This window comes from Delphinapterus leucas, chromosome 2, assembly GCF_059928025.1.
Source record: "Delphinapterus leucas isolate spDelLeu-1000000601 "Yukka" chromosome 2, BTC_Dleu_Yukka2, whole genome shotgun sequence".
NCBI classification, from domain to species: Eukaryota; Metazoa; Chordata; class Mammalia; order Artiodactyla; family Monodontidae; genus Delphinapterus; species Delphinapterus leucas.
Window position 1 is genome coordinate 24,784,277 of NC_143130.1, and position 16,939 is coordinate 24,801,215.

The 16,939-nt window shown below is 42.7% G+C and overlaps 1 protein-coding gene across 5 annotated transcripts in view; it reads left to right on the forward strand.

Annotated features, from left to right (window-relative positions):
• Positions 1–16,671, forward strand: part of PRKCQ (protein kinase C theta) — a 152,529-nt gene extending 135,858 nt beyond the window's left edge. For all 5 annotated transcript variants that reach the window (XM_089906534.1, XM_089906536.1, XM_089906533.1 and 2 more), the window contains 2 exons: positions 13,567–13,695; positions 15,902–16,671. In XM_089906534.1, coding sequence (XP_089762660.1) covers positions 13,567–13,695; positions 15,902–16,057 — 285 coding nt within the window. In that variant the 3' untranslated portion in view covers positions 16,058–16,671. The remainder of the gene's footprint in view (positions 1–13,566; positions 13,696–15,901) is intronic.
• The last annotated feature ends 268 nt before the right edge of the window (positions 16,672–16,939 follow it).

A 16,939-nucleotide genomic window follows, 5' to 3' on the forward strand; every position in this document is an offset into this window, starting at 1 on the left:
GAGACTCATTGCCTGCCGAGTGGGCAGTCTCACAGGCAGTCCTTCAACTGGACGCAGACCAGCTCTCCTGCCGTGTTCCCTACCTGCGTCCATGGGAACACTGATGTATGTTTCATCCTGAATCCTTGACTGTTACCATCTTAGCAGCAATCTCCAGAATTTACCAGCAAAGCCGGAGTCACACACCACCCATGATAACCCAGGATCAATTAAGAATTTGGCACCCAGAGCTACAGATGTAAACCAGACTCCAAGAATCACTAGCCATAAACCAGGAGCTCCCAGGGCGAACTAACACAGAGACAGAGGAAGCACCTGAAAGCCATCATTAAAAATTTACACTTTAAGTCCCAGTTTACCTTTTTTGAAGATGCAAAATGCCATCTACAGTGTGATTGTAACAAGTTGTAAAACAAAACAAAACAAAAAACTCATGCTAATTACATATCATAGTAAGCACCTACATTTATTGAGCTGTCCCAGCAACTATGTGGATCAAAAAGACCTACAAGTGTTACCAAGGCCCAGAAAATCTAAAGTGGACCGAGAATACAGGCGTTTTGAACAAAACAGCGTTTTGATTTGTGGCAACTCATATCAGCTGGCTAAAAAAAAGTCATTTAGGGAAATAATTTTTAGCCCTGCTCTTCTCACAATGAAAAGGGGGCTCGGATAAGATCTTTCAACATCAGACGCTGTCAATGAATTTTAAATCCAAACTTACAGGATTACCCAGCCCGTCTCTTTTCTCATGAAGAACTCAAATTTAAAGGGCATAATACACTTCTAGCTCTCTCATACAGCTATCAGCTTGTCTAGGGTTATCTGAAATGTTGCAGCAACTGTGGACTCCTCCCTAAGGAATCAAGATCTTGAATCTGAAGCGCTGACAAAGCCCCAGGAGGAGACCCAGCCCAAGGCTGATGGTATTTAAAAATCTGAGCCAGTACCCCTCAGCTTTCACTTTCCAATTGATCCGAACAAGCAATAAACTTAGAAAACTCCACAAACAGCCAATTAAATTCACTTTTAATGACTGGATAAAACATCTATAAAATGAAAGCTAATTTAATAATTAACCAATTTTAAAAAAGAGAGGACCAGAGTAAAAATAAGTTAGCAGGATGGGAACTTAAAACAATTTTGCTTTCCATAAGGGCAACTTCAGGCATTGTTACAGTTGCTATGTTTCTTTTAACTGGCTCTTGGAAGGATTTAATTGAGGTATGTTAGTTGGCTCTAGCTGCCACAACAAAATATCATAGACTGGGTGGCTTGGACAACAGAAATTTGTTTACTCACAGTTCTGGAGGCTGGAAGTCCAAGATCCAGGCCCAGCAGGGTGGGTTTCTGGTGAGAGTCCTCCTGGCTTGCATACGACTGCTTTCTGGTGTGAAAGCTCTGGCATCTGCTCAATCCATGGCATGAAGGCTGCACTCAGAAGGCCTGGGCCATCAAAACTCACTGGTTAAAGGAAAGGAGGAAAAAGCTTGGGGAGCCTGGAGGCCCTGCAGCCACCATTGCAACCGACCTTTACCTTAATGCTGAACAGCTGTGCCTCCCAAACCCGGCTCCTCCCAGCTCAGCAAAGGGAGAACACCTGGCAAGGATGTGGTGAAGGCTTAACTGGGACCAGGTGAAGGTAATGGAAATAAGTTCAGGGAAAGACGCTGGGAGTGGCGGTTTCCAAAGGAGAGGAAGACTGGGGAGGAGGAAAGGATTTCTTCCAGTTGGAGGAGAAAAGTTGCAAAGTCATGTGTGTGTGGAATATTATGCAGCAATTAAAAGGATGGAACTATTGACTCATACAGCAACTTGGATCACAAGGGCATTAAGCAGAGTGAAAACAAACAAAAAAAAAGCCAATCTCAAAAGGTCACATACCATATGAGTCCACATATGTATTAACACTCTTGAAAGGACAACACTGTGGAGATAGAAAGCAGATCAGTGGTTGCCGGGGGTCAGGGGTCAGGGGTCATGGAGGCGGGGGAATGACTGTGATGGGGACCCCAAGGGAGACCTTTGTGGTGGTAAGACTCTTCTGTATACTTTTTGTCCTGGTGGTTGCCCAGGCCTACACAGGGGATAAAATGACACAGAACAAGGCACACACAGTGTACTGGTTTTGATATTGTGCTATCACCATATATGATGGAAGCATTAGGGGAAACTAGGTAACAGGTACACAGGGCATCTCTGTACTATCTTTTCAACTTCCTGTGAATCTATATGTATGGTCTGAATGTTTGTGTCGCCCCCAGAAAATCATATGTTGAAGTCTTCTAACCCCCAATGTGATGGTTATAGGAGGTGAGGCCTTTTGGTGGTAATTAAGTGTAGATGAGGTTAAGAGTGTGGGGCCCCCATGATGGGATTAATGCCCTTATAAAAAGAGGGAGAGAGAGAGATCTCTCCCTCCAAACACATGCACCAAGAAAAGGTTTTTACTAACCTCTGCCCACCAGAGCAAAAGCCAGCTCTACCCACCACCAGTCCCTCCAATCAGGAAACTTCCACAAGCTTCTTAGATAGCCTCATCCACCAGAGGGCGGACAGCAGAAGCAAGAAGAACTACAATCCTGCAGCCTGTGGAACAAAAACCACATTCACAGAAAGATAGACAAGATGAAAAGGCAGAGGGCTATGTACCAGATGAAGGAACAAGATAAAACCCCAGAAAAACAACTAAATGAAATGGAGATAGGCAATCTTCCAGAAAAAGAATTCAGAATAATGATAGTGAAGATGATCCAGGACCTCAGAAAAAGAATGGAGGCAAAGATCAAGAAGATGCAAGAAATGGTTAACAAAGATCTAGAAGAATTACAGAACAAACAAACAGAGATGAACAATACAATAACTGAAATGAAAGACACACTAGAAGGAATCAAAAGCAGAATAACTGAAGCAGAAGAACGGATATGTGACCTGGAAGATAGAATGGTGGAATTCACTGCTGCAGAACAGAATAAAGAAAAAAGAATGGAAAGAAATGAAGACAGCCTAAGAGACCTCTGGGACAACATTAAACGCAACAGCATTTGCATTATAGCGGTCCCAGAAGGAGAAGAGAGAGAGAAAGGACCTGAGAAAATATTTGAAGAGATTATAGTCGAAAATTTCCCTAACATGGGAAAGGAAATAGCCACCCAAGTCCAGGAAGTACAGAGAATCCCATACAGGATAAACCCAAGGAGAAACACACCAAGACATGTAGTAATCAAATTGGCAAAAATTAAAGACAGAAAAATTATTGAAAGCAGCAAGGGAAAAATGACAAATAACATACAAGGGAACTCCCATAAGGTTAACAGTTGATTTCACAGCAGAAACTCTACAAGCCAGAAGGGAGTGGCATGATATACTTAAAGTGACGAAAGGGAAGAACCTACAACCAAGATTACTCTACCAGGCAAGGATCTCATTCAGATTCGATGGAGAAATCAAAAGCTTTACAGACAAGCAAAAGCTAAGAGAATTCAGCACCACCAAACCAGCTCTACAACAAGTGCTAAAGGAACTTTTCTAAGTGGGAAACACAAGAGAAGAAAAGGACCTACAAAAACAAACCTGTAATAATTAAGAAAATGATAATAGGAACATACATATGGATAATTACCTTAAACGTGCATGAATTAAATGCTCCAACCAAAAGACACAGGCTCACTGAATGGATACAACAACAAGACCCCATATATATGCTGTCTCAAGAGACCCACTTCAGACCTAGGGACACATACAGACTGAAAGTGAGGGGATGGAAAAAGATATTCCATGCAAATGGAAATCAAAAGAAAGCTGGAGTAGCAATACTTATATCAGATAAACTAGACTTTAAAATAAAGAATGTTATAAGACACAAGGAAGGACACTACATAATTATCAAGGGATCAATCCAAGAAGAAGATATAACAATTATAAATATATATGCACCCAACATAGGAGCACCTCAATACATAAGGCAACTGCTAACAGCTCTAAAAGAGGAAATCGACAGTAACACAATAATAGTGGGGGACTTTAACACCTCACTTACACCAATGGACAGATCATCCAAAGAGAAAATTAATAAGGAAACACAAGCTTTAAATGACACATTCACAGATAGATTTAATTGATATTTATAGGACATTCCATCCAAAAACAGCAGATTACACTTTTTTCTCAAGTGCACACGGAACATTTTCCAGAATAGATCACATCTTGGGTCACAAATCAAGCCTCAGTAAATTTAAGAAAATTGAAATCATGTCAACCATCTTTTCTGACCACAACACTATGAGATTAGAAATCAATTACAGGGAAAAGACCTGGAAAAAACACAAACACAAGGAGGCTAAACAATACGTTACTGAATAACCAAGAGATCACTGAAGAAATCAAAGTGGAAATAAAACAATACCTAGAGACAAATGACAACGAAAACATGATGATCCAAAACCTATGGGATGCAGCAAAAGCAGCTCTAAGAGGGAAGTTTATAGCTATACAAGCCTACCTCAAGAAACAAGAAAAATCTCAAACGAACAATCTAACGTTACACCCAAAGGAACTAGAGAAAGAAGAACAAACAAAACCCGAAGTTAGCAGAAGGAAAGAAATCATAAAGATCAGAGCAGAAATACATGAAACAGAAACAAAGAAAACAATAGCAAATATCAATAAAACTAAAAGCTGGTTCTTTGAGACAATAAACAAAATTGATAAATCATTAGCCAGACTCATCAAGAAAAAGAGGGAGAGGACTCAAATCAATAAAACTAGAAATGAAAAAGGAGAATTTACAACGGACGCTGCAGAAATACAAAGCATCCAAAGAGACTACTTCAGGCAACTCTATGCCAATAAAATGGACAACCTGAAAGAAATGGACAAATTCTTAAAAAGGTATAAACTTCCAAGACTGAACCAGGAAGAAATAGAAAATATGAACAGACCAATCACAAGTAATGAAATTGAAACTGTGATTAAAAATCTTCCAACAGGGCTTCCCTGGTGGCGCAGTGGTTGAGAGTCTGCCTGCCAATGCAGGCCATGCGGGTTCATGCCCCGGACTGGGAAGATCCCACATGCCGTGGAGTGGCTGGGCCCGTGAGCCATGGCCACTGAGCCTGTGCATCCGATGCCTGGGCTCCGCAACAGGAGAAGCCACAACAGTGAGAGGCGCCCGCGTATGGCAAAAAAAAAGAAAAAAAAATTCTTCCACCAAACAAAAGTCCAGGACCAGATGGCTTCACAGGTGAATTCTATCAAACATTTAGAGAAGAGCTAACACCCATCCTTCTCAAACTGTTCCAAAAAACTGCAGAGGAAGGAACACTCCCAAACTCATTCTATGAGGCCACCATCACCCTGATACCAAAACCAGACAAAGATACTACAACAAAAGAAAATTACAGACCAGTATCACTGATGAATATAGATGCAAAAATCCTCAACAAAATACTAGCAAACAGAATCCAACAACACATTAAAAGGATCATACACCATGATCAAGTGGGATTTATCCCAGAGATGCAAGGATTCTTCAATATACGCAAATCCATCAATGTGATACACCATATTAACAAATTGCAGGAGAAAAACCATATGATCATCTCAATAGATGCAGAGAAAGCTTTTGACAAAATTCAACACCCATTTATGATAAAAACTCTCCAGAAAGTGGGCATAGAGGGAACCTACCTCAACATAATAAAGGCCATATACGACAAATGCACAGCAAACATCATTCTCAGTGGTGAAAAACTGAAAGCATTTCCTCTAAGATCAGGAACAAGACAAGGATGTCCACTCTTACCACTGTTATTCAGCATAGTTTTGGAAGTCCTAGCCACGGCAATCAGAGAAGAAAAAGAAATAAAAGGCATACAAATTGGGAAGGAAGAAGTAAAACTGTCACTGTGTGCAGATGACATAATACTATATGTAGATAATCCTAAAGATGCTACCAGAAAACTACTAGAGCTAATCAATGAATTTGGTAAAGTAGCAGGATACAAAATTAATGCACAGAAATCTCTTGCATTCCTCTACACTAATGATGAAAAATCTGAAAGAGAAATTAAGGAAACACTCCCATTTACCATTGCAACAAAAAGAATAAAATACCTAGGAATAAACCTACCTAGGGAGACAAAAGACCTATATGCAGAAAACTGTAAGACACTGATGAAAGGAATTAAAGATGATACCGACAGATGGAGAGATATACCATGTTCTTGGATTGGAAGAATCAACATTGTGAAAATGACTCTACTACCCAAAGCAATCTACAGATTCAATGCCATCCCTATCAAACTACCAGTGGCATTTTTTACAGAACTAGAACACAAAACCTTAAAATTTGTATGGAGATACAAAAGACCCCGAAGAGCCAAAGCAGTCTTGAGGGAAAAAAAAAACGGGGCTGGAGGAATTAGACTCCCTGACTTCAGACTATACTACAAAGCAACAGTAATCAAGACAACATAGTACTGGCACAAAAACAGAAATATAGATCAATGGAACAGGATAGAAAGCCCAGAGATAAAGCCACACACCTATGGTCAACTAACCTATGACAAACGAGGCAAGGATATACAGTGGAGAAAAGACAGTCTCTTCAATAAGTGGTGCTGGGAAAACTGGACAGATACATGTAAAAGTATGAGATTAGAACACTCCCTAACACCATACACAAAAATAAACTCAAAATGGATTAGAGACCTAAATGTAAGACCAGGCACTATAAAGCTCTTAGAGGAAAACATAGGAAGAACACTCTTTGACATAAATCACAGCAAGATATTTTTTGATCCACCTCCTAGAGTAATGGAAATAAAAACAAAAATAAACAAGTGGGACCCAATGAAACTTAAAAGCTTTTACCCAGCAAAGGAAACCATAAACAAGACCAAAAGACAACCCTCAGAATGGGAGAACATATTTGCAAACAAATCATCGGACAAAGGATTAATCTCCAAAATATATAAACAGCTCATGCAGCTCAATATTAAAGAAACAAACAACCCAATCCAAAAATGGGCAGAGGACCTAAATAGACATTTCTCCAAAGAAGACATACAGATGGCCAAGAAGCACATGAAAAGCTGCTCAACATCACTAATTATTAGGGAAATGCAAATCAAAAGTACAATGAGGTATCACCTCACACCAGTTAGAATGGGAATCAGAAAATCTACATACAACAAATGCTGGAGAGGGTGTGGAGAAAAGGGAACCCTCTTGCACTGTTGGTGGGAATGTAAATTGATACAGCCACTATGGAGAGCAGTATGGAGGTTCCTTAAAGAACTAAAAATAGAACTACCATACGACCCAGCAATCCCACTACTGGGCATATACCCTGAGAAAACCATAATTCAAAAAGACACATGCACCCCAATGTTCATTGCAGCACTATTTACAATAGCCAGGTCATGGAAGCAACCTAAATGCCCATCGACAGATGAATGGTTAAAGAAGATGTGGTACATATATACAATGGAGTATTACTCAGCCATAAAAAGGAACGAAATTGGGTCATTTGTAGAGACGTGGATGGATCTAGAGACTGTCATACAGAGTGCAGTAAGTCAGAAAGAGAAAAACAAATATCATATTTTAACACATATATGTGGAACCTAGAAAATGGTACAGATGAACTGGTTTGCAGAGCAGAAATAGAGACACAGATGTAGAGAACAAACGCATGGACACCAAGGGGGGAAAGCCGCAGTGGGGAGGTGTGATGAATTGGGAGATTGGGATTGACATGTATACACTGATGTGTATAAACTGTATGACTAGGGCTTCCCTGGTGGCACAGTGGTTGAGAGTCCGCCTGCCGATGCAGGGGACACGGGTTCGTGCCCCGGTCCGGGAAGATCCCACATGCCGCAGAGCGGCTGGGCCCGTGAGCCACGGCCGCTGAGCCTGCGCGTCGGGAGCCTGTGCTCCGCAACGGGAGAGGCCACAACAGTGAGAGGCCCGTGTACAGCAAAGAAAGAGAAAAAAAAGTATGACTAATAAGAAAACAAATCAGTAAATAAATAAACATAAGAATAAATAAATAAAAAAGAAAAGGCCATGTGAGCACTGAGCAGGAAGACGGCCATCTACAAGCCGGGAGAGACGCCTCACCAGAAACCGACCACGTCAGCACCTAGACCCTGGACTTCTCGCTCCCAGAGCCATGAGAAATAAACGTGTGCTCTTTAAGCCTCCCAGTCTCAGCCCAAGCAGACTGAGACACTATAATTATTTCAAAATAAAAAGTTGAAAAACAAAACTACATCTAAGGCTAAATTCCAGCAAATACGAAAAAAACAAAAAAAAAAAAGAGAGAGAGAGACAGTCAGCTGCAGTTTCAGTGGCAGGAAGAAGATTTGCTGTGAGAGTAGAAAATGAATTTGGTGACTAGAGCAGAGACCAAGACAGTTAAGGATAAAGACGGTGAAGAAAAAGGACTCACTGGTGAAAGAGGTTTTAAACCCCCGTGGAAGAGTCTGGGCTTATTCTTTCTCCTGTGAGTTAATAAAAATTCTCTGTTCTTGCCCATGAAGAAGACAGCTGTCCGTTTTCCAGGAGCTGGGCTGATAAAAATTCGTGGCCACCCAGCAATGTGCTGGTTGTGAGACTGGCTTCTAGTTGCCCCTGTGCCTCTTGTGCTCTGATTTTAATCCAACAGCCCCCACAGACCTGAGCTGCCTTTTCTGCAAAAATCAAAGGTGATCGATCATTTCTAGAGAAACCTCCTCTAGGGAATTTTACATAATGTTCTGAAAGCCAGAAGTAACAGGTCCTCTGGAAACGGTAAGCAAAGAGTATTCAGCGGCCTCTGTAACAGCAGTGGTGTCAGTACCAGACTTCAACCTCTTTAGCCCTCAAAGAGCACGGATGCACGTAGTGTGCTGAACACATGCACATCACAAGAGGCTGTGCTCCGTCCAGAATTACAGCTGGAAAGGAAACAGTCGACAAAACGAAACGACAGCCTACCAAATGGGGGAAGATATTTGCAAATTGTTTGACCAATGAGAGATTAATATCCAGCATGTATAAACAGCTCATACAACTTAACATCAAAAACAACAAAACAAAAGCAAAAAAAAAGAACCAACCCGGTTAAAAAAATGGGCAGAAGACATTTTCCAAAGAGGAAATGAGGATGGCCAACAAGCACATTCAAAGAATGTGCTAATCAAGGAACTACAAATCAAACTAATCAAGGAACTGCAAATCAAAACCACAATGAGATATCGCCTCACACCTGTCAGAATGGCCATCATCAAAAAGAACACAAATAACAAATGTTGGCGAACATGTGGAGAAAAAGGAGCTCTAGTATACTGTTGGTGGGAACGTAAATGGGTGCAGCCACTGTGGAAAACAGTATGGAGGTTTCTCAAAAAACGAAAAATAGAACTACCTCATGAGCCAGCAGTTCCACTCCTGGGTATATATCTGAAAAAAACCAAAAACACGAATTCAAGAAGATAACATGCACCCCAGTGTTCATAGCAGCACTATTTACAATAGCCAAGACATGGAAGCAACCTAAGTGTCCATCAATAGATGAATGATAAAGATTATATATATTTTTTATATATACACACACACACACACACACACACACATGCACAATGGAATACTACTCAGCCATGCAAAAGAATGAAATTTTGCCGTTTGCAACAACATGGATGGACTTGGAGGGCATTATGCTAAGTGAAGTCAGACAAAGACAAATACTGTAGGATATCATTTATATTTGGAATCTTAAAATTACAAAAAACTATTGAATATAACAAAAAAGAAGCAGAGTCACAGCTATAAAGAACAAACTACTGATTACCAGTGGGGAGGGGGTGAGGGAGTGGGAGACACAAACTATTTGTGTAAGATAGACTCAAGGATGTATTGTACAGCACGGGCAATATGGCCAATATTTTGTAATAACTGGAAATGGAAAGTAACCTTTAAAAATTGTATAAAATTTAAAAAAAATTTTTTTTAAAGAATTACAGCTGGGGGCTTCCCTGGTGGTGCAGTGGTTGAGAGTCCGCCTGCCGAAGCAGGGGACACGGGTTCGTGCCCCGGTCCGGGAAGATCCCACATGCCGCAGAGCGGCTGGGCCCGTGAGCCATGGCCATTGAGCCTGCGCGTCCGGAGCCTGTGCTCCGCAACGGGAGAGGCCACAACAGTGAGAGGCCCACATACTGCAAAAAGGAAAAAAAAAAGGAATTACAGCTGGGACACTGCTGTCCAGTTGACTATTGTCAAAGGCACGGCCCTTTCTTCCTCATTTATTCATCCAGGATGTCCTGTCCATTTGTTTGGAAAATGATGGAAAACGAATGATCACAAACAGAAACACCTCTCCCTTTTGTAGAAAGAGCCATCTGAAGAGGGACTAAAGAGGGAGGGAGATTCCAATGGCAGGCGCTGAGCCGGGGGAAGCGGGGGTCCATCCCCAGCAGCCCAGCACTGCTTTCTTGCCCAGATAGCCGAATAAATTTAAACAAACTCCAGCTGCATCCTGACCATTTATGTCAGAGATGTGCTTTTTCCTGTAAGTGTAAACCACACTTCTGACAGCTTTTATGGACAAAAATCAAGTCTTTCTTTCATGAACATTTATTCCTTCGGTGCAGCCTCCCGGTGGCAGAGACGATGACCTCCCATAAGGTCCACAGGCATCTTCAGGACCAGGGTGGGGGGGTGATTGGCTGCAGGGCAGAGAAGATAATTCACTCGTCTGTGCAAAACGGGAAAGGATTTTGAGTCTCGAGGCTGGAGATCATACTATCTACTCATTATACATTTTATCTTAAAAAACATTTTTTTTTAATTTCACAGGTACATATACCAGGCTCAGGAGGCTCTTTGTCACGATCCTCTTGGAACAAATGCTGCATGTTACTGGGGAAAACTAACAGGAAACCTAGCATGTGCACACTTCTAACCTGATTCCCTGAAGCATTTAATTATAACAACATGAGGCTGGGTTTCGGCTTGTTCATGGGGCACTCGCACCTTCTCTCTAACCTTGCTTCATCAAAATGTCCTTAAGAAGTGGAAGTCGATCATTTATCAGGATCATTTCAAGGCAAGGGATGGGGGGCAAGTCACTTATTCCCTCTTCTCCTGAGAGCATCAATCTGCTCTTCCCTCTCTTGACTCTTGCTGGTGTCTGAGTCTATGGGAAAGTGTGCTTTACTGTGAACTTTTCTCTAGGCTGTTCTATATGCTGAAACCAAGAGACTAACAGAAGACAGAGACTTTAAGACACATAATCTGGAAAAAAAGTGGAAAGACAGCTTACTCATGCATTCAACAAACATTTATTGAGTGTCTGCTTTGTACATGGCACTGGGCTGGATTCTGTAAGAAACAGAAACATAAATGATATCTGCCTTCCAGAGCTTACACTACAGCAGGAAAGACAGTCTTTAAATACACACACACACATACACACACACACACACACAGTGTGCTAATTTCCTTTAGTGGAAGGGAGGTGTTCTATGGACCACAGAGGAGAGACCATCCAAAACCAGAAGTAGGAAGGGGTTTCTCATCATTTAGGCTCTACTGCTGGCTAGACCCCTGGTCTTGAACAAGTTACTTAGCTACTCTGAGCCTCAGTTTCTAAAGGCTTTCTGCTTTTAGAATCTGCCTTTAAAGTCAAGATGCTCTCGATGAGGCCTCTAGCACAAGACCTGACGCTCAAGGGACATTGGGTGGGATGAGTGATGTAACCAACCATGTGAATATGACTTGAGGAGAGAGAGCTCACCATGGGTGGAGGTAATCAAAGAAAGCTTCACAGAGAAGAGGGGGTGTAAGCTGAATCCTGACAGGTGAGTCAGGATTTAAAGAGGAAGAGGAAGAAATGGGAGTGGATGTGGGGAGAGGGAAACCCTGGCAAGACGGAAATGTCATTGGTGAAGGGCAGAGGTAGGAAAGGCAGATGCGTACGCAATGAGTAGACGTGTCCGGATGGAAGAGAAGGTCACAGTGAAATCAGAGGACAAGTGTCAGCATTGCAGAGAGCCTGGAAGACGGGACTAGGGGTTCAGGGGATGTTAGGACTCACGGGACATAAGGACCACCTTGTCTGACCCTTCATTTTACAGGTGAGGGAACTGAGACTCAGAAAACTTGCCCCAGGCCACATCGGTAGTAAGCCTCTTGAATGACAGTCTCATGTTATATCCACTATGCAGTGATTTTCTAATGGGGTGCTTTGGAACCCTAAGTTTCCATAGAGGGGCCTCAGTGGCCTCCATATGAAAAAGGGGAGAGGAAGCTGGGGCCATTCCAACAATTTACCACTTGGATATACTAGGTGGTCACATGAGGTCTCACTTGGGCTTTTAGAGGAGTCTCCTAATTAAAAAAAAATCTCCACTTTGCTACAGCATGGTAGTTAATTAGTTAGTTAGTGATTATAGACTAGAGATTTTGAAGATTCTGACTACGCATAAGACTGACTCTTCTTATGAGAGGTATAAGCAAGAGGTTCATGCAATGTAGATGCACATGGAGGTCCAGTCCTGCCAGAACTTCATGGAAAATCACTGCACTTGACTTGGATTCTGTTTTCAAGACTCAGAGTCTCCATATGATACCCTGTAATAAGCAGTGATTTGATACATAAACATCTAGCTGATGTAAGAGAAGAGGTAACTACTCCAGACCCCCAGGACCCAAGACTATTCTAGGACTCTTCTACTTCCTTAAAGCCCTTGACGTGTTTTATTTAAGTTTGAAGAGTTTCCAGGTTTCTTTCCTGTGCTGGCCAATGTTCATTTTGACCTCATGGGGGAAAGTAATAGGAGAGGGGAGCGCACAAAGAGGAAATACATGTGTGATGGGTCAGAGATGATTAAAGATGATTTGAATAAAGTATTAGTGTCCAGCAGGTTTGCAGGAATGAAGAGTGATTCCGGATACTCAGATGCCTTACAAAATACAAAGCTGATTGTCAGAGGCTAGTTTATGTCACACCTGAAGTGAGCTTTTCTTTAGAGCAAGGCTGTAATCCTAAGAAAGCAGCTTTTAAAGAAATCAAACTTGATCGATGGACAGTAAACCAAACAACAAACATTGGTCACTTCCTTTCTGCTGTTGGCTTCTACAGACCAGGAATTAGCACACACCTCTGTGTGTGTGTGTGTGTGTGTGTGTGTCCGTGCGTGTATTGTTGTTGTTTTAACCCACAAAACAGCCCTGTGAGGAGGATACTTCCCTCATCTTACTCATGAGAGAACTGACTCTGTAACTTGCCAGGTCCCATGAATAACAACACAGGGCAAAGCTGATTTCAGTCCAGGTCTAGATAACTCAAAACATTGCACTTCTAGAGCAAAGCCCAGACTCTGGAATATTCAGTAGACTTGTTGCCGCTGGTTTGACTTGAGTCGATAGTTTATGGTGGTTGGTAGAAAAACAAGGTTCGGAAATCAGGTGGCAAAAGCCGGGCCCTTCTCTTAGTGGAGTCAAGTGCGTGCGGTCCTGCCTCCCAGGGGCGTGGTTCATCCCTTGAGAAGTAACTGCTCCCCTTCTGCTCCCTTTCAGCTCTTCGTAAGAGAACCTGAAAAGCGCCTGGGGGTGAGGGGAGACATCCGCCAGCACCCCTTGTTTCGGGAGATCAACTGGGAAGAGCTGGAAAGGAAGGAGATTGACCCTCCATTCAGGCCTAAGGTGGTAAGGAGCCTCCGGGGCCCTGTGGTCCTGCCAGCAGTCCTCACATCACACCCAGGCTGCCGGGGCCTCGACTTCCCACCCACCCTCTGCAGTTCTTGGAAGAAAGTCTTCTTTAATCAGGCTGTTGGGCTGCGGGGGAGGGGGTGTTACTCACTGGCAGAATTTAACCTGTGTGATCAAATGTATTTGTGTGAAGAACGGATCACCACGTGTACATGCCTTAGACTGAACATGTATATGTGGGGATGACCCTCAGATGCCATGTGGAGCTTTGCACAGGGTGTGTCCAGGCTTCAGGGTCACAGTCCGCATGACCCAAACCTGAGCATAAACCCTGCATCCTTTGACAGGAGTTTTGGATCCATGTTTTCTGTGATATTTATGAAAGTTTCTCGGACATTTGTCATCTGTTCATATAACTACAGACCCCAATGGTAATTGGTAGGTGTTTCTTCATTTAGGAAGTAAACTGATACTTAGAAAAAGACTGGTCTCTAAATTCCCATGTATATACCCACCAGCAAGAGTCACCAACCTCCCCGAGAAAAGGCAGAACTTCCTGGGTCACCATAAAATGAAGCAAAGATGAGATGAAAAAAGTTCCGGAGATGGATGGCCCAACACGTGAATGTGCTTCATGCCCCTAAACTGTACACTTAAAATGGTTAGAATGGTCATTTTTAGGTTATGTACATTTTACCACAACTTAAAGAGTAAATAATAATTTTTTAAGGAGGACAGCAAAGTGGTGGATTTGCCATCTTTACCCATTCCTGGTGATTGTGGGAACAAGGTAGCAACGACCTGGGTAGACATGAACCATCTTTGCATGGAGGTGGCACAGGCTCGTGGATTTCAAAGCAGAGCGTTCACTCCAGAAAGTATCTTCTGTTATCAGTCGTGCCAGAAGCAGTCCTGTGCCCCCAGGGCAGGAAGAGTTAACTTGTGCTCAGCATTTGTCCTAAGCTCTGGAGATGTTCCAAGGGCCCTACCGGCTGGCCTCCTCTAGCACTCTTATTATTCGTAACAGCACCATTTCTACTACATGGGTTAATAAATTGTTTATGATATGATGCATTTTTGCCTTTTTCCGGCTCATCAGAACAATGTCATTCATGTCTCAGTTTCCATGGTAGACTACAATGGACTCAGTATTTTCCACATAAAAATCAGACGTTTCGGCTATGCTTTCCCTATGGGACAATTCCCAGTCCCTCCCGTAGGAAGGGGTTTCCCTGACCCGTGGTCTGAGTGGCTGTTTGTGGGCAGGGACCACAGACCACTGGCCTCAGGAGCTCAGGGGCCCCCTTGAGGGTGGGATGGGCCTGGGTCTTCGTCACACTCACGTAAGGGTGACATTTGATTACGGTTGCTTTTCATCTTAGAAAGCTGAAGTATACACCATACTGAACAGTATTTATAAATAGGTCTCTCTTTCTGTCATGGGCACCAGTGGACCAGGTGACCAGAAGGGAGCTCACCCCAATCTGTGTTGCCTCTGGAAGACAGTCCAAGATGTTTAGTAATAAAATTAACGTGGCTCCTCTCCCACACAGGCCATTACAGAGCACGAGTAGAGCTCCCCGTGCCATACAGTAGGTCCTTGTTAGGAATCTAGAACGGAGCGGATACACGTATATGTATGACTGAGCCACTTTGCTGTACACCTGAAACTAACACAACGTTGTAAATCAACTGTACTCCAGTAAAAGTTTTAAAAATAAAAATAAAAGGATAAAATTAATGGGGGTAGGGGAACCAATGGTAGTGAAGGATACTGATCACCGGGATATATAATCTGCAAAACTCCTGCGATCCTGCGCCCCCTCTGCTCCCACCCCAACCTACCACTCCCCCCCTCCACTATCCCCTGTAGACTAAAAAGACAGACATCAAATTGGGGCTTACCACTTTTTCAAAGGTTGTCAGTCCTGCTTCATGTAAAGTTATCTGAATGTACACATCATGGAATTCCTGTATACGAATTTAATTACACTACTGATACGCTGATGGGTCAGGATCTTAGAGATGTTCAATAAAGGCCCTATACAATCACCTATCAGCATTACTTTCGTTTATTGGCAGATGCCAACGTTTTCTTATGCAGATTATAGCCTAGATGACAAAAGCCATGTCTTGAATGAATCATGAATTCAGTGGCTGACTTTCCTCTCTTTTTCTCCCCACCCCTTAAACGCTGGTCAAGAAATCACCGTACGACTGCAGCAATTTCGACAAAGAATTCTTGAATGAAAAGCCCCGGCTGTCATTTGCAGACAGAGCACTGATCAACAGCATGGACCAGAACATGTTCCGGAACTTTTCCTTCATGAATCCAGGGATGGAGAAGCTGATATCCTGAACTCGCCTCTCCAGACACACGAAGGGATTTGCTTTCTCTCTGTGAACTGGTTCAAGTGACACTTCTTGGGTTCCTTTTCAACTTGGAAAAGAAAAGAAACACTCAACAATAAAGGCTGAGCTCTTTGACCTCCTCACGGACTTTGCATCTGTAGCCAACAATAAAGGCTGAGCCCTTTGACCTCCTCACCGACTTTGCATCTGTAGCAGAAACCAGCTCTGCTTCACTAATGACGATGCCCTTTGGATTCTCCCCTGTCATCTCTCACAGCCACTCTTGAAGTTAGGTCCTTCCTTACTGTAGTTATGTACTTGAAGATGGTTCTCCGCACTGTGGAAGATTTGAAGACTTAATTCCACTCTAAGTTATGGCTCTTCACCTGGGCACTGCTGACCAGTGACATACGTGTTGACTCAAGGAGCAGAGTCCAGACTACTCAAGACTGAAAGTGCACACTGCCTGGCGTAGCACGGGCATCCACTCGGCCGCAGACAAGTAGCCACTAACCCATTTTATTCTGTTCACACCTGGGCGAGTGTCAAGGGTAGGGGGTAGGGGAAGCCCTGAATAGGTTCTTATGGGAATTCTTCATAATAAACATGCTTGTAACTTGAGATTTACACATTCATTCATTCTGATTTAGCCATGAAATTCACAGGCGAGAGGAAAGTGGGGAGAGTTCGTGTCATCCACGTGCAATGTTTACTAGACCCCTACTCTGGTTATCTTGTCAACGTAGAAATTAAATTTAGAGTCCAATAAAGATAGAGTCATTTTACTCCTGCCAATAAAACCTTTCCATCCATCCATTTTCAGTTGATTTCAGTATCAGTGGCAGTTTCTCATTACCATCCTCACATTAGAACAGGAAAAAAAAAAAAA